Source organism: Vipera berus, assembly GCF_964194415.1.
Source record: "Vipera berus genome assembly, chromosome: 3".
NCBI lineage: Eukaryota > Metazoa > Chordata > Lepidosauria > Squamata > Viperidae > Vipera > Vipera berus.
In genome coordinates, this window is record NC_138204.1 from 107,877,863 (window position 1) to 107,900,530 (window position 22,668).

The window sequence follows — 22,668 nt, forward strand, 5'->3', positions numbered from 1 at the left end:
AAAAATGCCAGATGTGCTTCTGCATTATCCTCACTGAAATATTTCTTTTAAAAATAAATATCAATTTCATAAAACATTTTGTACTGTACATTTCCTCATCCAGCATGTCTAAACATCAAGGATCTACAGCATCTCAGTCTCCTAACTGAGGAACATCACCTATATTCATCTAGAGGAAAGCTTGTTCCATTTTCCAGGGAGAAACATACTTTACTGCTGGCTCTGCTCAATCTGGCTTCAGCCTGCCTCAGTGACTGGATAGCAACAGATTGGAGACTCTCTTGTGAAGATATGGTTTTAAAAAATTATAAGCAGCTCAGCTTGGCACTGTGCCAGTGGGAGTGTGGGTGTTCTCTAAGTCTTTAAACATCAATGCCAACACTTTAAATTTGTGCTAAGTAAAAAATAAACTACTGCAAATATTTCAGTACAGGTATCATACAAATTCAGCATCTTATAATATTATTAGCCCTTTCATTGGTGGCTTCGTATAGAGCACATTACAATGGTCAAGGTATGATAAAAGTAAACTCTGGATTATTATAACCAAATTCAGCCATAATATGTGGCTTATCAAACATAAATAGTACAAAGGTATACTTGCCACAGCCACCACTAATGTCATCTGAGGTCTACAACTTAAACCTTTGGCGAAATGTAAATAGGCTAATCATAAATCTCAGTTCTCCCTCTGGTAATTCTTCATCAAACCGTAAGTGCATCTCCAGTCTTACATCAAAAATACACAAGCCAGACAGTAAGAAAAAATGCTTTTTAAAACTGAGAGTCCAAGTTCCAATAAGCAGTCTGCACAAATTGGTTAGGTGGAAAGGACAAGATATTGAATCTCAGTCAAGAAATATCATTGCACAGGGGCATCAACATAAGAATTATGACTGATTTTTTTCCTGCTTTTAGTTTTATTGTTTATTTTTATATTGTTTTATTGGTTGTAAGTCACCCAGAGTTGTTTTTAAAGTGGCTGGCTATATAAATATTTTAAATAAATTAACTAAAGAAATCTCCTACCATCCAAATCAAACGGGTACTAAAATCATTTTAACTGGAGGAGATACTTTTAGGCAATGGGCTGCACAATGTATTAACAATATCCCTACATCATCCTGATTAGCTAGATCAGGGGTCCCCAACCCCCGGTCCATGGACCGGTACTGGGCCGTGGCATGCCAGAAACCAGTCTGCACAAACAAGCAAAGCTCCATCCACGGGATGCAAGCAGCACACAAAACCACGCACTCTCCAGTCTGTGGAAAAACCTTTCTCCATGGAACTGGTCCCTGGTACCCAAAAGGTTGGGGACCTCTGAGCTAGATGCACTTTGATTGAACATTAGATGGAGCATCTGGTCAGCAAGATAAAGTTTTGAAAGATATGCCCATTTCTTCTCCCCACCTGTAGTGACAACCTATCACTGAGCTGTATCATAGCTCAGAACTACACTTCTGTGTCTCAGGACTCTGAGATATACACCAAGTCAATCTCATCCATGATTAAAAGCTAGATATGTGAAATTTTTATCATCAACTGAACTGGAATAGAAGAGCACAGCATTTAGGTTAAAGGGTTGATCATCATTGTGGCATTGATTTAATTTGATCATATGAATTATTTCTGGAACCAACAAAGATTGATGTTTTGGAAAGAGAAGATCTAGACAAAATAATCATTTCTTAATAATCTCAACTGAAAAGAACTATATGCATTTCTTTACTTATGACCATCACCTATTATCTTGTTCCCCAATTATCCAAATTCATACAGGACACAGACCTCTGTGCAAGTTCTATATGCATGGATGACCCAATAATAATGTTTTCTATTTTTAAAAAAATAAAAAAATGTTCATGGTAACCATTTTACCTTATCCACACATTGCCTAAAGGCAAATTGATAACAAGCTGGCTGAAAGTAAGATGATGCAATTAAACATGGTGGCCTGGAAACAGAAATGAAAGCTGAGCTGTTCTTTGGGCCAGATGAGCTGAACAGATGGCATTGAAAATTGTACAAATTTCCATTAAGAACTAGGAAGGATAGTTTTCTGAAGCAGAATTTATCAAAAACATCTTCCAATTTAGTCTATTTCATCATGAACAGCAGCAAACGAGGATACACCAAAGACATAATTTAGGGGGAAGGGGGGAGAGCATTAAAATGTACTATTAACTCAAAATGTTAAAGGCCATTAAAAGACTGGAAAAGGTGTAGTTCCCCCCGACCCACTTTTCCCCCAATGCTTTTTCTTTTGTCTGTTTTTTTAAAAGCAAGAAATATAGGATTACATAGAACAATTCCAGAAACTTAAACATTTCCTTTTTAAAATTACACTGTATATAAAATGTTAATATTGGATCAATTGGGTTATGTTTGGAAATACTGACACTAAACCATAAGATAACCACAAGCGCAAAGGTAGAGAAGACAGTCTCATAAAAATAATCTGATCAATTAAATAAAAACAATGGATATATAGGGATATTACTTCAGATTCACAACAGGAGGATGATTCTACACTGTTTCACATTGCAAAACATATAATTCCGTTATATATTCAAGTTGGACAGTATTTAATATTTTATTGTTATGTATATGTAGGGGTGTGGGCCTATACATATGTTGTATGTAGTATGTTTTGGGGGATGTCATGTATGTGTCTCACTTTGAGAACGGGCAACTAAATTTCATTTTTGATGTGCGCCATTGTGCCCACAGTAAAAAATGACAATAAAGATTATCTTATCTTATTCTGTGTTAGTTGTCCTCCCTTTATTCCCTCAGTAATTATTCTTTAGATTATTTCTGTGTCTTTTATACTGCAAATCTATAAAGGAGTATTGGGTATATTTGTTGTCTTAAGACAACAGGACAGTGCAACTATCATAAATACATGTATCATAAATAAATGCCAGGTACCAAGCACTCAAATTTTGTTTATGTGACCATGGGGATGCTACAGTGGTCGTAAGTGTGAAAATCAGTTACAAATCACTTTTTTCAGTGCCTTTGTAACTCTGAATGGTCACTCAATGAATGGCTGTAATTCAAAGACTATCTGTACTCATTTACTAACCTGTCTTGTATGTTACAAAAGTAAATTCATTGAATACATTCAGTATGCTGATGGAATTCAAGTCAAATTTCAATGTATCTTTACACATAACTGTCAGGGAAATCTTTAAAATATTAATATCATTTATTCTTTTATTTTAATACATTTTTAATGCAGTAGGTGACTACACCTGGATGTTTTTGGTTCTTCTTAGAAAAATTAACCAGGTTAGAAATCAGAGATCATGCAAGAATCCCAGACACGTTCCAAGAAAAGACAATGACAAACTTTTTGGCAATGAAACATATGGTCACAGGCACAGTTACCAGGATCTGAGGCCACAAAGAAGAGTGGGAGGTGGGGGTTTTAACCTATTCTCCAAAGCACCAGAAGGTGGGACAAAAAGCAATAGATAGAAACTAATCAAAGAGAGAACCAACTTAAAACTAAGGAAAAATTCCTGACAGTTAGAACAATTAATCAGTGGAATGACTTGCCTCCAGAAGTTATAAGTGCTCCAACGCTGGGGTTTTTTAAGAAGAGATTTGACAATCATTTGTCTGAAATGATATTTGATACCCTGTTTGAGCAGGGGGTTGGACTAGAAGACCTCCAAGGTATCTTCCAACTCTGTTTTTCTGTTCAGTGTAAGAGAGATGTTACATACTTTCATTGGAAATGCAATATTATAGAATTGATATTTCTCATTAATTTTTAAATTATTTTTTTACAAAATTATGTCATAGGTTTTTAAATTCTCTTTTCTATTCTTGTAATTTTGTTGCTATAATGTAGCATATTGACTAAAATGGCACACATCTTCTTTATGTTTTTTCTGTTTTTGTAAGCCACTGTGAAATAACTATTACTGAGAAATAACATGGAAAAGCTAAATTAAATCAGAAAGAATCTAAGAATTGAAGCCCCGCCCGGGAGTCGGTCGGCCAGGCAGGCCCAGAAGACGCGCTGGAGACCCGGGCTTGGGGCAGCCATGCCGAGGACGGCTGGCGAGGGCCGCTGCGTGGTGTGCGGGCGAGAGGGGCGTCAGGCCGCCAAGTACCGCTGTCCGGGCTGCCGAGATAGATATTGTTCCGTGCCCTGTTACAAGAAACACAAAGAAGAGTGCACGTCCAAAGTGGATCCAACCACATGGCCTGCAGAGTCAGAGGCTTCCTACCCATTCAGAGAGAGGAATCACGGAGGACGGAAGGCAGTCCTTGGTCTCTGGATGACATTTTGACCGAAGATGACGAAGGCAATAGGGTGCCTCTGCAGAAACTTCAGCTGTTGAAGGAATCGGAAGAGCTCCAAGACATCCTTTCGAATCCTCACCTCCGCACGCTGCTGCTTACCATTGACCAAGCCAAGGACAAGAGCGTTCTCATGAGAAAATACATGCAGGAACCGGTCTTTGTGGAGTTTGCAGATTGTTGCCTAAGGGTTGTCGAGTCGGAGGGGGAGGAGAAGGAAATTCCAGAGTGAACATCTAAGTAGAGTTAAGTAGAGGTTTCTCCAGCCCTGGAAGACAAGCTAGCAAATTTGGAAATGCTTTGTCTTTTATTTACTGCTGACTGTGTTAGAATCCCTTGGGACAGAATGAGCCAGGCTGCGCCCAAGAACAGTTGATCCAGGCATGGGGTGTGTGTGTGTGTGTGTGTGTGTGTGTGTGTGTGTGTGTGTGTAATTTTCACAAGCGGAGGTTTTTTGAACTACAAGTCCTTGCCGGTTTCAGAAGGTGGTCGGTTTTGAAAGGGAGAAAGATGGCTTTTATTTTTTAATAAATTCTTTAATAAAGTCTAAAAAAAATAAAAAACAAGAAAGAATCTAAGAATTATTTCTAAATAACATTATCAAGAACATACAAATAGAAAAGGCACTTAGATAAGCAGAGATTAACCCCAAGATTAATAGTAGACCAACAAAGAAGCAGTAAACAGTACCCCAATCAAGGAACTACCAACTTAGACAAACAATCAAACAGTATAAACCACAGCCTAATCAAGGAATGACTAAGAACACTCCTACCAACACTGAAAGGGCAACGTAGTTGCACATAAACAAAGAGCAAACCCCACTTCCTTCTAGCAGTGATGGTGTTACCTACTTGGTTAATGAAACATCTGCAAGGAAACAACCCAGCTCAGAGAGTATCAAGGAAACCACAAGGACATACCATTATAGATCCAGGCATTTGCAAACTTCTCTCCTGCCGTTGCTCTCCGTTATCACACTGGGCTTGAAAGTAGGACAATATCAAACCATGTAGCAAATCATTTATCATTCCAACAAGAGCACTTTTTTATAACTCTCCTTCCTTGTATATTTTCATAAAGAAGCCCAATAAAATACTCTGTAGCTCATTTTAGACAAATTTAGAAAACCATTGAGTACAACACTGTTTTTTTTATAAAGAAAACTAGAAAATGCAAAGTGCATCACTTAAGTAGCAGTGCAATAGGTGACCATCTTGACAGGCAATTTAGAGAACAATAAAAGATATAAATTGTGTTTAAAATGGAATTTGTCAGTTGGTCAGCTTTCTTCCAAAGAACGCCATGATGAAAACAGCCAAGGGGAATGCTAACACGTCAAAGGTTTCTTAATGTTTTTTTACCACAGTAAGAATGTCAAAGGGGTGAACATATACTGCAGTTCCTCACTGATGTACTTTAACTGCAGTCATAGAGGCTAAATATAGATCAGCTGAAGTATGTCCAATATTTAATTTGGAAATGTAGAAAAATATCTAAGTCACTGTGCACACCAGTGACAGGAAAAAAACACCTTCACTGACCCATAAAAAGATGCTCAATTAAAAAGTAATGATGGCTTGATCCTGATAGAAAAGGATCAACAAACAGCCTGCAGTTTCTCCATCCCTTCACCAAGAGATCAGTGTTCATACTCTTATTTCCCTGAGATATTGACTTTAAAATCTTAGGCTGTATGTTCAAAGTTTTGTTTTTAGTTTTCCCCTGTATTTGTAATGACAATAGTGACGATTGCCTTAAAGTTATTGTTGTTATTATTGTTATTGTGAACCACCCAAAATTGCATAAGATGGGTAGTTACATAGACCTTTTAAAATACATCAAATAAAATTATCATCATCATAATTTATGCAGCCTCCTGGCCCTGCAACTTTTAGAACTTACTAGACAACCTGTACCTCCTTGGGTCATTACTTCAGAGATATTTAATTTAATAATTTAATTAATAATTTAATAATTTAATTTGTATACCGCCCTTCTCCCGAAGGACTCAGGGCGGTGAACAGGGCAATACATAATAAAAACAGGATACAAAAATTAAAAAGTAATTAAACAGCAATGCCCGTAAACAAATTAATACACATTAAGAGTTAAAACCGATTTATAAAACCCAACCCCATCCCATCAGGCCAGGCCGGATTGTTCAAAAAGGAAGGTTTTGAGATCGCGCCAGAAGGAGCGAAGGTCGGGGGCCATCCGGAGCTCAACCGGCAAGCGGTTCCATAGGTCTGGCGCGCCCACAGAGAACGCTCTCCCCCTGGGGGCCACCAATCGACATTCTTTGATCGGAGGCACCCTGAGGAGGCCCTCTCTGTGGGAGCGCACTGGACGGAGGGAAGTTGATGCCGGCCGCAGGTGTTGCCGTAGGTAATCCGGACCCATGCCATGTAGGGCTTTGTAAGTCATCACTAACACCTTGAACCTCACCCGGAGGGCAACCGGCAGCCAATGCAGCTTGCGGAGCAAAGGTGTAACATGGGAGTATCGGGAAACCCCCAGCACAACTCGCGCGGCTGCATTCTGCACCAGTTGGAGTCTCCGAGTGGACTTCAAGGGTAGCCCCATGTAGAGAGAGCATTACAGTAGTCTAGACGAGAAGTCATGAGCGCATGAGTGACTGTACGCAAGGCATCCCGGTCTAGATAGGGTCGCAACTGGCGCACTAGGCGAACCTGGGCAAAGGCCCCCCTAGTCACAGCTCCGATATGCTCTTCTAAAGAGAGCTGTGAATCTAGAAGGACCCCCAAGTTGCGCGCCCTATCTACGGGGGGTAATAGCTCACCCCCCATGGCCAGAGATGAGATAATCGGAATTTCCCGGGATGCCGGCACGAACAGCCACTCCGTCTTGTCAGGGTTGAGTCGAAGCCTGTTCCTCCCCATCCAGACCCGGACCGCCTCCAGGCAGCGGGCCATCACGTCGAGGGCATCACTGGGGTGGTTTGGGGTCGAAATAAAAAGCTGGGTATCATCAGCATATTGATGATACCCAACTCCGAAACCACGAATGATCTCACCCAGCGGCTTCATGTAGATGTTGAACAGGAGAGGCGAGAGAACCGATCCCTGAGGAACTCCACAAATGAGAGGTCTCAAGGTCGATCTCTGCCCCCCTGCCAACACCGACTGCGAATGTCCCAGAAGGTAGGAGGAGAACCACTGGAGAACTGGGCCTCCCACTCCTAACCCCCTGAGACGTCACAGCAGGATACCATGGTCGATGGTATCAAAAGCCGCTGAGAGGTCTAAAAGGACTAGGACAGAGGAGCAGCCCCTGTCCCGAGCCCGCCAGAGATCATTCACCAGCGTGACCAATGCCGTCTCTGTGCTGTACCCGGGCCTGAAACCCGATTGGTACGGGTCTAGATAATCAGCTTCATCCAAGAACAAAGGGAGCTGTTGCGCCACCACGCTCTCAATAACCTTCGCCAGAAAGCGAAGGTTGGAGACCGGACGAAAGTTGTTTAATATTGCTGGGTCCAAGGCAGGCTTCTTGAGGAGGGGTCTCACCACTGCCTCCTTCAAGGCGGCGGGAAAGCTACCCTCACTCAAAGAGGCAGTAATCACTGCCTGGAGCCAGCCTTGTGTCCCATCCCGGGCCGCATAAGTCAGCCAGGAGGGACATGGGTCCAACAAACAGGAAAACTTTATCTAAACAGGAAAAGTGTCATAGATTGTTGAAAATGAAGATCACGTGATTGCAGCAGCAACACAGCAGCACCCAGTAACACTGAAGCAGCCTCAACATTCCCAAATTTCATTTCCTCAGGAGTCATGCATTCTGGATTTGGGACACTTTCTCTAAGTTAGCCCATTTGAAATACTCTGTTTCAAAAATTCTTGCCTTTATGATGCACTGTTTTGTCCACTTAAAGGTCATGATAATGAGTTTTAGTAATATATAGATGGCTAGGGAAATCAGTCTCCTTTCCTTTTAGAAATTACATACCAAGCACAATCCATAATTTAAATCAATTTTATTGAAAATAAAAGGAAAATATGACACTCCTTTTAGTTTAAGGTAGTCATACAAAAAATAGTAGAGATAAAATTACAAATCTGTTAAAATCAGCTCCCAAAACATCAAAAACATTTTAAGATCCCCAACCACCGGTCCACAGACCTGTATCTGTCCATAGCCTGTTAGGAACCAGGCTGTGCAAGAGGCAGGCAAGCAAGTGAAGCTTTATCTGTGCATGTGTGGGATATAGGTTGCATGTGAAACCACCACAAGCCCGGTCCAGAGAAATATCATCTTCCACCAAACTGGTCCCACAAAGCTTGGGGACCACTGCCGTACATGGATGTGCCAGAACATTCAAACATTAGTGGACTCCCATGAGAACTGTGAAAGTCATCGTATACCTGAGAGCCATGTGATCCACTGGCACCAGGGAAATGCCAGTTAGTCCACTCTAGGCATTGAGGTTCAGCCAGATGACTTGGAAAGATTTACCCTCTCTTGGCCAATCCAGCTCACAGCTTCTTAACATATGAAAATACAGCGGACAGAAGTAATCTGTATGTGCTCTGAGCAATGGAACAAAGGGTGGAATACAATCTAACAAATAAAATGAAATATAATTAATGAAATATTACACTTCTCTGTCAAAATATTAATAAATGAAAAGCAAATTCTCTATTTTCTCTACCTAGTTCTAAGATTGGACTGATCAACATCAAAGATTATTTCTCAAGAGAAACTGGCACCCAACTTTTTAAACAGAAAAACTAAAAATTATTTCTTCTTAACAAATCTTGAATTGGTCAACATATTAAACATCTGATTTCTCTTTCCTTAGAAATGTTTCCTCTAGCACTAATATTAATTATGAGCAAACCTGAAGGAGTTTCCCCATGGTACAACGGAATGCTTCGCTGAGGCAGATAAATCAAAATTCTGCAATTCTTTATTTAAATAAAAGCAATATACTTTTACTGATGTCACCATTAAATGCTAGAGCCCTTCAGGTTGCCCATAGGATCTGCATGAAGAAAGATAATCCCTGTCATCAATAACTGAATGTTTCTATCTTCTTTATCTAGCCCTAGCCCTTAGAGACTTTCTAAAGCAGTTGCAGCTGCAATGAAAGTTGAGATTTTCTGGCTTTAAATGGGAAGGTGGTGGCCATTAGGGACTTAATGACATCATTGGAAGTGCTGTTGGTCTGTAAGTGGGGCTTCTTAACATTGCCCACGAAGGCAGAACTTTGAACAGATGTCTAGAGCAGCATCACTGGGCAAAAGAGGCAGGGTGTCCACAAATACTCCAGGGCTGGCTTATCACGTTTCAAAATAAGTAAAAGAATACATACTGCCACCGTGTGCTGTTGTTAACATTATCTTTTAATGAGAATCACAGTAGCAGAGAGGGCACTTATCCAGCGGGAAGCTCTTTCCATCATGTGCCTCCTGGTAATCTGCTGCCTAGTGGCAGTTTGGGGAAGAGTTAATGTGTAAATAATAGCGTTCTGGGGACCTTGGGGGTCAAGACCTCATTCTGTTGCTGGAGGATGGTTTGAATGAGACTGTACCACAAACGAATGTGGGCATCACTTCTATAACAAAAGGGCATCAATGTCTGTTAGTCTGGTTGGCGCAGCTGGATTGGGGACTGGTTCCTGTTGCCCCTACGTTCCTGTTTGCTCCTTATTTGATATATTTTATTGCTTGGCATGAGGTGCTAAGGGATAGATTAGTGTAGGCACAGTGCTAATATGCCTAACTCTCTAGAGAAGTTGATACTGCTAAGTAAAGTGGAAGGAAAGAATAAAAGAGGACAACCAGCAAGACGGATAGACTTGATTAGAGTGACAATGGGTGACCATTAGAAAACCAAAAGGACCAGCTTGGAGACAGATCATCCTGAAGGGAAAAAATCCATTCATGTCATCACTATTAGTTAACATCAATTTGATGGCACATAATCAATACATAATTCAGCCCAGAATTTAGGTCTTAAATCGTAGCAATCGTTAAGCAGATCACTGCATGACCTGACTCGAATTTATGACAGCATCCTGGCTTTCCCAGGCATGATTATTAAGTAAACTTGCAGGTCATTAAGTAGACAAAGAGAAAACTGCCTGCTGAAAGGTTTCATTAGTAAGAACCAAACAAGGGTATCTGATCTTGGACTGATCACAGAAAATGATCAGAATGATTTGTGATAAATAAGAAACTGTGTACTTTCTATGAGTAAATTACAAAAACAGATTGTTAACAGTGTGCTTTGAACTAACTTCGCTGCTGTTTAACCCGTTAACTATTTTTTTTCAAATACATAAAGTATGTCAGATGTAGAAGCTTATAAATTTTGGACCTGCTTTACAAGAGGGGAAGCTATTATTGTTGCAATAGATTTGTCAGTGTTCAATTAGAGGAGATAATATATGTTTTTGTCTTTTTTTAATTCACATTGTTAAAGTATTTTTTGGTCTAGTTTTGTTTTGTTTTCTGTTTTTTTTATCTTTTATCTTTTGTATTTTAATCTTTTGAATTAAAAAAACCCTGCCTCCTGAAGTGGGGCAGGCAGCTCCCTCTCTCTACGTAGAAGGGAACTGCAGTGCTGAGAAAAGAAACTCAGTTCTTCCTGAAATCAATCATCCAAACAGTGCTTTTGCTCTCAAAGAGACTGGTAAAGAAGTCCATTCCTGAGGGATCGCTTTCACCCAGGCTTCTTGACAGCAAAAATGCTGCTGTCAGAGAGACTCTACCCAATGCTGGTCATATGCTTGGCCATGGGCCGCAAATCCCTTTATTCAGTCCCATCATAATTTTAAATGGTTGTTAAGCGAGGACTACCTGTACGTTATTTAAGTGTAAACTGATCTTTCTAAGAAGATGCAGAGGAAGTGATTTCTATGTTAAATGGGGAGGCTTTTTAATAACAAATTATGTACATGTTTGGCTTGGGAAATTTATATCCACTCATATCAGTTTACTGGATGGTCAGAAGATTGTTTTACAAGCATATTTCTCGATAATGTTGCTCTGAAGGCTTTAATGATGGACTGAGTTAAAATAGTGACATTTTCTGGCATTTATATAGTTTACAACTTCTTCTGAAAATAGGAATGCTGTCATATTTCAGTACTATCTTATTTCAGTAATGTGTAATATTTTATAGACATTTTAATCCAATCCATATCCTAAAAAACTCTAAGGTAATATATATGGCTCCCTTGCAATAATCCTGTAAAATACATTTAAGATGAAAGCATTTAATTCTCATGAGCCAAGAGAATGTGGAAAAACAATATACATGCTGGCTTTATGTATGGTGATGAGCCATGATGTGGTATGTTTGACTTTGGTTTGGTGTATGAAAACTGAACGCATCTGGTTTCAAAATATTCAACACTCCATTGTTAGATCATGCAACAAAACATAAGCAAGTGTCTCACATGCAGGTTCCCAACACCCTGAAACTGTGAAGTGAATCTGACTTCCCCATTGACTTTGCTTGTCAGAAATTTGCAAAAGGGGATCACATGACCCTGGGACACTGCAACCATCATAAATATGAAGTAGCTATCAAGCATTTAAATGTAAATCACATGGCCATGGGGATGCTGCAATGGTCGTAAGTGTGAAAAATTATCATAAGTCACTTCTTTCAATGCAATTGTAACTTTGAACAGTCACTAAATGAAATGTTGTAAGTCAAGGACTACCTGTAGTGTCTTAGCCTTTAAAAGAGCTGAATTCAACAAAGTTAGAGAGAGATTGGAAAGGATTCCATGGATGAAAATCTTAAAACAGAAAACAACTCAAGAAAGTTGGAAAACTCTGAAAAATGTGATTATAAAAGCCCAGTCCGTCACAAGGCTGCCGAAAAAGAAAAATAAGAAATCCAAGAAGAAACCAGCATGGTTGTTTTAATATTGTATTTATTGTTTTTAGTGGGCATATATTTAATTCTTTTTTAACTTTTGTAACTTTGTATTTTTTATTCTTGCCCTGTTCACCGCCCTGAGTCCTTCGGGAGAAGGGCGGTATATAAATATTATTAAATAAATAAATAAATAAATGGCTGCATAAAAACACTCTGATAAACTGAAAGACAAAAAGAATAAGTATAAAAAAATAGAAAGATGGAACTTTCACAAAATGGAACTTTCACTAGATAAAAGTTGTCCAATACTATGGTCCAAGCATGGCCTCTTGAGAAGAGGGAGACGCCAACACTTCCTTCAGGGCAGTTAGTACCATCCATTCCCGCAAAGCATTAATCACGGACCCAACCACTTTCCAGAGGTCTTAACCAGCTAAGAGAGACATGGATCTAGAACACAGATGGCCAAATTCACAGTCTCAAGGGCCACTTTTTCAAGAGCAACTGGCTTAAACTCCTCTCAGATAACAAGGCTCAGATGCGTCTCCATCATCTCTACCCAGCAGTCCAAACAAAGATGAGCAACTTCACCTGACAGATGCCAAGAATATTTCTCACAGAAATCCTGCAAGAACATCTTGGCTCCTTCATAGCTAGGATGGACCTGGTTCCCACAACAGAGCTGCTAGTTAACTATCTGCAATATACTAAGACAAAGTAATTTTACTTCACCACTTTATCGCCACAACCTAAGCCTAATACAAGTATTGCCATAAAGTAGTACTGGGTGTCAGTTTTGCTCCATCAGTGCTCTAGGGGTCTCTTATGTCTTTTCATTTTTTTTGAGCCACTCAATAAAATATGGGGTTCCATAAGATCCATATACACAGCATGATTCGATCCATGTCCTCATCACTTGCTCAACGAAGTTGTGATTCTTCATGTGCACTGATGTTACTAAATACATTTCGCAATAGCGATCAAGTTTCTAACAGGCACAGGAAGTGATCTAACAAGTCTTTCAGCAAAAAACAAGAACAAGTCTCCTGTTTCTATATAGGTAACCTAGCACTTAATATTGTCAATACAACACATTTATTCACTGCACATGTAACTTGTCAAGCTACAAGAAAATTTATTAGAAACAAGTTAAGGTCTTTTGAAATATGTAGTTGGAAGGGTATTCTCTCTCTTTCTCAGGACACTGACAATAGGATTAAGCAGTGCTTTTTTTGTAAAAGAAAAAGGTGCCGGAACTCACACGTCATACAACCCGCCTTGCCTACCCTACAAGGTAGGGTAGAGAAAAAGGTGCCGGAACTCACACGTCATACAACCCGCCTTGCCTACCCTACAAGGTAGGGTAGAGAAAAAGGTGCCGGAACTCCGTTCTGAGCATTCTATGACAAAAAAAGCCCTGGGATTAAGTAATTAATTCAAGTAACACTGTGGCTGAGATCAACTGTTGCTGCTATTCTGGCCTCAAGAAATTTTGACAGTAAGTAAAGCTTAATATTATAAATATAATAATAAATAATTGGCTATTGTTAGTTTCTGTATGACAAAGCATATCTTATTTTTCAGAAGCAAGTTTTGATTTTATTACACACATTTTGTCATTCTGTGCTCTTTAAGATTACAAGTGAGTTCAGGGTTAAACATATTTCTTAGGGTCTTGCGGAAGAACAGGGTAGAACAACAGCTAATGACCCTCTTTTACCGGTCTACTATAGAGAGCGTCCTCTCATATGGTATTGTGGTTTGGTATGCTGGTCTGACAGCCGCGGACAGGAAAGTATTACAGAGGGTAGTGAGCACAGCACAAGACATTGTGGGCTGTTCCCTGACACCACTGGATGACATCGCCAGGGCTCGTTGCCTTGGAAGAGTGAGGAAGATTCTCAGGGATGACTCACACCCTAGACCAGGGGTCGGCAACCTAAAAAAGAAAAAGAGCCACTGGGAACCGGTTCCATCACAAATTAAAAAAAGAGGGAGCCGCGTGCGTGTGTCCATGCACGCGCATGCGCAAAAAGGTTTTTTGCGCATGCGCGGACGCACGCGGCTGCCATTTTTTAAAAAATGAGATGGAACCGGTTCCCGGTTGCCCGATGGCGACGGCCCGTCTGCAAAGCTGCCGCTTTCGGCAGCTTTGCAGACGGGCCGTGGCAGCTTCCTGAAAGAGCGGCGCCCCTGCCCATTCCGAGAGGTGCGCGCGCACCTCTCCGAACGACCGGAGGTGCGCGCGTACCTCCGCGCGAATGGGCAGCGGTGCCGCTCTTTCAGGAAGCCCGCCGCGGCCCGTCTGTGAAGCTGCCGAAAGCGGCAGCTTAGCAGACGGGCCGCGGCAGCTTCCGCAAAGATCGGCGCCCCTGCCCATTCCGAGAGGTGCGCGCGCACCTCTCCGAACGACCGGAGGTGCGCGCGCACCTCCCCAAACCTTTGGGGAGGTGCGCGCGTACCTCCGTGCGAAGGGGCAGCGGCGCCGCTCTTTCAGGAAGCTGCCGATCTTTGCGAAAGCGGCAGCTTCCTGAAAGAGCGGCACCGCTGCCCGTTCGCGCGGAGGTACGCGCGCACCTCCCCAAAGGTTTGGGGAGGTGCGCGCGCACCTCCGGTCGTTCGGAGAGGTGCGCGCGCACCTCTCGGAATGGGCAGGGGCGCCGATCTTTGCGGAAGCTGCCGCGGCCCGTCTGCTAAGCTGCCGCTTTCGGCAGCTTCACAGACGGGCCGCGGCGGGCTTCCTGAAAGAGCGGCACCGCTGCCCATTCGCGCGGAGGTACGCGCGCACCTCTCCAAAGGTTTGGGGAGGTGCGCGCGCACCTCCGCCCATTCGGGGAGGTGCGCGTGCACCTCTCCAAACGGGTGGTGCCACTCTCCATTTGGAGAGGTGCGCGCGCACCACTGCCCGTTGGAAGAGGTGCGCGCGCACCGGGCGGCTGGGAGCCGCAAGAGACGGCTCAAAGAGCCGCATGCGGCTCCGGAGCCGCAGGTTGCCGACCTGTGCCCTAGACGGTATCTCTTTACTCTCCTACCATCCGGTAGGAGATATAGGAATATAGCCAGCCGTACCAACAGGCTGAAAAATAGCTTTTATCCGTGGGCTGTTAGGCTTTTAAATGGGACATAATCTTATGCAGGATTGACTTGGGAGGCCGGTGTGTGGTGTAGTTGGTTCACATGGTGTGGTAGGATGGAGGGTTTGTTGTCACTGTGTGTTGGGGGGAGAGAGCACGGGGGGGGGAGGCTCAGCTAATCTCAATGTACACATGTTGTACTTTGACAATAAAGGTTTATTATTATTATTTCAAATAGTTATAATAATGCATAGCGGGGGGGGAGATTCATAGGTAACTTCCCATTTAATTGGATTCAGAGGTGGAAGAAGGGGCTACTTAATTTTTTGCCAGCTTTTTTTTAAAGGTATTTTATTGATTTTTCCAATTTTACATGTAAGTATTTAGAAGGCAATGTGGTAATTGGGTTAAACAACAGTTCAGTAATACAATCTTAAGTAGATATCTTAGGTTACATCATCAAGAATTTCTTCTCTGTTTCCCTTAACATTTGCTATTTCATAATTAAGCTAATAAATTTCTAATTCTATCAAAATCCAGTATAAACTTCAATATTGCATTTATAAATACATTTTTGGCTTATACGTATCTTAATAGATCTCAATTAACAATCAATGTCCTGTTGTTAATTTTTATCTAGTTTTAATTTTTAATTACGTATTTCCAGTTTGATCTTTAATATCCATAGTATTTAGCTTTCAGGTAGCCCAAATTTCCTTTATTTCACTTCATAAAAATTATAATGTCTAACATACACATATTAGTTACTTAACTATATTCTTATTCTATTCCATAAACATTTTCTGCTTCCCACCCTAATGTATCACCACCAAGTTTTGGGTCTTGCTCATTTGCTGGTCGCACTGCTGCCTAGCAGGATCCATTCTTAAGCTCCTGGACATTGTTGCTGGTTTTAGAATTCTTCCAGCTTCTAGAGCAAATAGTTAGCAACATCTCTTCTATATCAAGAACCAATAAGAACAGGATCAAAGGCATTAAAGAGCTCCCAGCATAATATACTCATCAATAAATGGGAGATAAAACATATACGTATATTCTGTATCAAGATTCTTTTTCCTGGCAGTAAACCTGACAACAAGACTAGAAATCTAGTTTTCTTGTTTGAGAATCACCATTATGGTTTGACACCTGCTATTCAACATCTGCACAAAAATGCTAGAAAAAATAATTCATCAGACTGGGTTCTGATACAATTAGTTTGCTGATGATCCACAGTTTTCCATATCCACTGTGGGTTGAGGTGGAGAGGGAAATCTAAATCTATTATCTGGAGACTTGTTAGTGCTATGCTAACAATAAAGTATTACAAACATATGGTATATCAGCTTTACTAAATTGACCAGACAGGTAATCTGACTAGATAAGCTAATTCTATATTATTTTAAAGCTATATTAGCAAAATCTTGCAAATCCAAATATATATTTCTCTTGCCATCTCCTTTACAGTTCAAGAAACTAGGGAGGATCCCTTTTGAGCCTCTTGCCCCATCCACTATCCAGCTGTGGGCTATGCTCTCTCTATCTGATTGTTGCCTAGGCAGAACCTCTTTGCCCTATCTCCCAGGATCTTTCCTATATACCATTACATGGTATCACCATAGCAAATCAAATAAATCCCTCCAAAACATCTTAAATAAGCCAAAAGACCGAGTTGCTCAAAATGAAAAAAGAAATGTGATACCTACAACATACAATGTAAAGACCATAACAGCTACTATGCAGGATAAACAGGCAGAAGACTAGCAGAGTGCATCCATGACCAACAACTAGCAGTCATATGATGTGATAAAATCACTTCTTAATCTCACAACACAAGGCCAAATTCAACTATCGTTTCAGCTGGGAAACTGTGAGCATTCTAGAGATCAAGCTAAATACAAAAATACAAGGGAATTCCTGGAAGCTTGACATTCCAAAATGTTTTGACAGCCATCAATGGTCACATAGAAACAAGCCACATTTACATACCATTCAAAAAGACTAAGCTAAAAAACTAAGAAGAAAAGAAGACTAGAACACATCCTTTCCAGCAGCCAATACCCAGATAAGCAGGGATTAACACCAGACAAACAATCAGGCAGGAACCAATACCATAATCAAGGAACCACCAAGAAGAAAAATTATAGACAGGGTGGCCAATAAAATTCAAGATGAAGTTTTTAGAGTTTGATTGGGATAGATATATTTGGACAGGTGTATTATCCTGCACAAGTACACAGCTGATTTAAAGAACTGCAAGCAGCTGCTCTGCTTTTAGCACATGGTCCAAAGCACTATTTTGTAAACAAATCTGAAGTGCCTTGCAGCTCCGGGACATATTAAAATACAAAATATAGTATTTTACATTTCTCAGCTTCCATGGAAATGGTCAATTATATAAAGAGTCCAGGATTCTCTAACAACCCTGCCATTAATAAAAAACCAAAACAAAACTGTTCTTAGCTCCTTCTCATGTAGAGTCCAATATCTGTTTAAATGAATTTGTAATGTAGATGTGATTTTAATTTCAAAATTTCTAAACAAGCAGGGAAATAACTACTCAGATATGTCTTCTCTGTGTTTCAGGACTGTCAACATCCAAGGTTCTCACACATGATGGACCTAGAAACAAAACCATTTTGCCAAGAATACCTAGCACAAAGAGGTACAATAGTGAAGCCATATTACTGGCTAACAATGAGCCAAAACTGTACTAAGTGTCCTTATCACATACATACAGGGGAAGAAGCACGAGTTCCTTACACAGAATTTCAAAACGCTTTTGGATTTCCATATGGGCCAATGGATTACCAAAATAAACACCTTCTCTTTTATGAGTTGAGACATGTATCAGGTAAATTAATTCAAAAGGGCCAAGTGACAAACTGTGTAGAATACAACATCCATCCAGAGTCAATGCTGTTTGAAATGGATGGTTATTTAGACTCAGTTGTGCACAATTGGGGAAACATTGCCTATATAATTCTTTATTCAAATTATTCTCCTTGTAATGAGGCAGAGCATGGGTGCATAAGCAAAATTTACAGTTTTTTAATGAGGCATCGAGACATCACACTCTGCATTTATTTCTCACAGCTGTATCACACAGAGGAGGATTTCCCTGTGTCCACCTGGAATTGTGAAGCCTTGCAGAGTCTTGCCAGCATGTGGCCTCAGGTGACACTGAATCCTCTCTGTGGTGGACTTTGGCATTCCCTCCTCTATAATTTTGTGAGTTCTATGCCACAAGCAAGATTCTACCACCCAATTTTGCCTATAAGAACTCTGGCTGATAAAAAAAATGCAACACAAATTCGCAGTATAACAGGAATGAAATTGCCTTTTGTTAACACCTTGTCTCAGCCAATTTATGGAACTTCAATTGCTGCACCAAGTTTGCAAAACTATTACTTATCAAACTCAATCTATCCAGCAGAAGTGACAGGTAAAAGAATGCCTCCAATGGGAATGTCACCATTTCATTTCACGCCTCCCCTTAATACTTTGCCCCCTTTATACAAGAAACCTAGAAACATTATCAGACACTTAAACATGCCAAATGAGTCATTAAGCAAATTAATACCAAAGGAAAGATCTCCACAGGGGAAAAACATTATCAAACAACTATTAAACAAATCTGCAGAACTTGAAGGCTACAGAAAGAAAAAGGATTAAATTTATGTCATATAAAATTGGAATGCAGGACTGGGCAATTCATAGGAGGGAATAGCTACAGCGGTGAGTTAAGAGTATGGAGAAGAACACGAACATTTCCCCCTAAAATGTAATTTATATATTGGGAAAAGACATGGAGTATCAACTGCAAGCAACTGAAAAGAAGACAGGGAGGCAATCTTTTGTTTTTTCCACAGGAGCTACTGTTAGTAACAGCAGCAAAGCAATGAGCAACTATAAAGATTGTTTCTCAAACTGATAAGAATTTCAGTGACTGCTACCTAAAATCAGAGTACAGATCCTCTCTCCCCCCATCCACCGAAATCTGAAAAATCAACCTTGCCATACCACAACGAAGCTATGAAAAAATTAATCAGAAGTCCCTAATGTAAAAAAGATTTATTTTGATTCTAAAGAAAAGACAGTTTACTTTATAAGTCTTATTTTCTTCTCAGTAAAGTTTGCCTATGAAAATTCTGTGGGATTCTGCTTGGAAAAAAGTTTTACTTTTGGTTGGCAGCTGTCACCAGTTAGAGAGTAATCTTCTGTTTTCAACTTCAGTAGGCAATTTCTTTCAGGCCAAAGATATCATTTGATGTTGTTTATATGTTGATGAATACATAAAAAAATGGGCAACATATCTGAGGTGAAGGCCACTCTCAAAAAAGGGAAAAAATAGTATGGCTCAAATGCTTTTTTATGTGTGTTGTAAAGTTGCCATCTTTGTAATGATGCTATAATTAATTATGAAGTGGGTGATAATTTTTTCTATTTTTTTTCTGGTCATGGACTGCAATAAACTAACTATTCTAAACTGAACATCTTTATAGGAAAAACACCCTGCATGGCATGTTCCTACAGCACCTCACATAATTATTTTTCAAAATGTGTTTTTGGATAATCAAGAATGCTACAGTAAATAGCTTTCTAGCTTCTGTTAATCTGTGTTAACTAAAAATGGCTTGTGGAAGTTCCTGTAAAACTAAAATCTATACAATCTCTCTAGGTCAGAAATAAACAAAATAAGAGGAATGTTCTCTTTGAAACAAATTTTGGCAGAAATGATGGCTGCTTCTATGAGCAGCAGAAAAGACCATCAGGTTGTATGAAACTGATCCACAAGCCATATATTACCAACTCTGAATTAAAGCATAATGATAGCTTAACCTCTTTTCTTTTATTGTATTTTGATAATTTATTCTTTGCTTTGATAGACTGTTCCATTGTTGTGCTGTGAACTAATCTTGATCATAATGAAAGACAACTGAAAAATGGATTAAATCAGAGGTCCCCAACCCCCAGTCCATGGACAGGCACCAGGCCACAAAACTGGGCTGTGCAAACAAAGCCCCATCCATGGGATGCAGGCAGCACATGAAACCACATCCCCTCCGGTCTACAGAAAAACCTCTTCCCACAGAACCGTTCCCTGGTGCCTAAAAGGTTAGGGGCCTCTGGATTAAATAAATAAAAACTCATTAAAGCTAGCAATCATGCTCGTCTTAAATTAGTGTTTGTTAATTCTTCTGACTCTTTCTATAAATGCACTGAACTTTAGAAAATAGGCCAATTCATGTTTGGTTAAGTTCAATCCAGTACATAAAAACCTCTACTCTAACAAATAGTTGGGGGGAAATTATCTTTTTTAAGACGTTACAATATTTTTAATTTGCTAAATCATTCAACTTATTAATTTAGGAAGTAATTTAAATAGAGGGAATGTCTATCTAAATATCTAAATCATACATAAATCATATAAAATCATACAGCCGCATTTTTTTGTTCAATTAAATTTAATCCTTTTGTTATCCCCTTAAATCACTATATATTTTTGCTATTCTTTTTTAAATGGCAGATTACAAGCAGAAAGATTTGGTGAAAAAGGCATATGTACATTTTTAATAGCAATATCAAAAAGCAGTCGGAGGACATTTCACCAGGACACTCTGCCACTGAACTAAGGCCTATTATTATTGCTTAAGAGATTCAAAAATACAGTATTTCTTGAGGATTTTCCCACACTGAACATTGGTGAATTACCTCCTGCAGAGTTTGGATGACTTCAATGTTTTTGTTCAAGACTACTGTGGGAAAACTGGCTTGTTCCCCAGCTTCCTAAGATACATGTCATTGAATGCTTAGGAAAGATGTGGCCAAGAAGTTCATCTGTGCCAAGGAAAACCTTTGTGGCGGGCAAAGATCTGCTGCTTTCCTCAGACATAGTCCAGGTTCTACTGAGGCAAGAGTCCCCAGTTCTCCAACCTGCATTACCACCAAATTCACAGTTTCAAATATCACATGCACCACCTCTGTTGAAATGTCTTTGATCTGTTTGAAATGTTGAAAGGGCATGGCTTCCATTGCTGTGGTTCTTCACCGCAATCTTTTTCAATCTCAAAGCATGGAGCAACCCAGGCTCATTTATGGTCTAGCCCACGGGTCGGCAACCCGCGGCTCCGGAGCCGCATGCGGCTCTTTGAGCCGTCTCCTGCGGCTCCCAGCCGCCCGGTGCGCGCGCACCTCTTCGAACGGGCAGTGGTGCGCGCGCACCTCTCCAAATGCTGAGGCGCCGCCCGTTTGGAGAGGTGCGCGCGCACCTCCCCGAATGGGCGGAGGTGCGCGCACACCTCCCCAAACCTTTGGAGAGGTGCGCGCGTACCTCCGCGCGAACGGGCCGCGGCGTCGTTCTTTGAGGAAGCTGCCGCGGCCCGTCTGCAAAGCTGCCAAAAGCGGCAGCTTTGCAGATGGGCCACGGCAGCTTCCTGAAACAGCTACGCCGCGGCCCGTTCCGAGAGGTGCGCGCGCACCTCCCCGAATGGGCGGAGCTGCGCGCGCACCTCCCCAAACCTTTGGAGAGGTGCGCGCGTACCTCCGCGCGAACAGGCCGCGGCGTCGTTCTTTGATGAAGCTGCCGCGGCCCGTCTGCAAAGCTGCCGAAAGCGGCAGCTTTGCAGACGGGCCGTCGCCGTCGGGCAACCGGGAACCGGTTCCATCTGACTTTTAAAAAAAATGGCGACCGCGTGCGTCCACGCATGCGCAAAAAAACATTTTGCGCATGCGCAAAATGTTTTTTGCGCGTGCGCGTGCATGGACACACGCACGCGACTCCCAGTTTTTTTAATTTGTGATGGAACCGGTTCCCGGTGGCTCTTTTACTTTTTTAGGTTGCCGACCCCTGGTCTAGCCTCTACTGATTATGTCTCTCTCTGGGCAAACAGATTACATTACAACGTACCACCACAATTGGTACCAGAATTTCCATTGCTAAGCAGGGCAGCTAAGTGAGTCGTGCTCAATTTTATTACCGTTTTTGCCATGGCTGTTAAACTAATCACTGCAGTTGTTAAATGAATCATGCTGTTGTTAAGCAAATCTGGCTTATCCCATTGACTTTGCTTCTCAGAAGCCAGCTAGGAAGGTCGCAAATGGCAAACACATGATCTTGGGATGCTGCAATCATTGTAAATATATATTGGTTGCCAAGTGCCTGAATTCTGATCATGTGACATTGGGGATGCTGTGACAATTGGAAATGTTTAAGTCGCTTTTTTTCAATGCCATTATAATTTCAAAAGGCCGCTAAATAAATAATGTAAATTTGAAGACAGTAGTATTGTTTTTATTTGTACAACAGCATAACAGCTGCTTTTAAAAAATATTCAATAAAATTTAATTTTTGCAACCTATATTGATTGCACATCTGTGAGATAGGTATCTATATACCCTTGGGGGGGTGATAATG

At 40.9% G+C, this 22,668-nt stretch overlaps 2 protein-coding genes across 2 annotated transcripts; both read left to right on the top strand.

Moving 5' to 3' along the window:
• Window positions 1–3,929: 3,929 nt before the first annotated feature.
• On the top strand, window positions 3,930–4,863 carry LOC308664918 (zinc finger HIT domain-containing protein 3-like). The gene is given in 2 exon segments (XM_081322468.1): window positions 3,930–4,242; window positions 4,245–4,863. Coding segments are annotated over 2 exon segments (489 nt in total). The 5' UTR covers window positions 3,930–4,061; the 3' UTR covers window positions 4,553–4,863.
• Window positions 4,864–13,587: 8,724 nt separating this feature from the next.
• On the top strand, window positions 13,588–18,926 carry APOBEC4 (apolipoprotein B mRNA editing enzyme catalytic polypeptide like 4; the record flags this gene model as incomplete). The annotated part of the gene is made up of 2 exons (XM_081325522.1): window positions 13,588–13,675; window positions 17,838–18,926. Exon 2 carries the CDS (start codon window positions 17,865–17,867, stop codon window positions 18,924–18,926), a length of 1,062 nt encoding a protein of 353 aa, XP_081181648.1. The 5' UTR covers window positions 13,588–13,675; window positions 17,838–17,864.
• Between the last annotated feature and the right edge of the window lie 3,742 nt (window positions 18,927–22,668).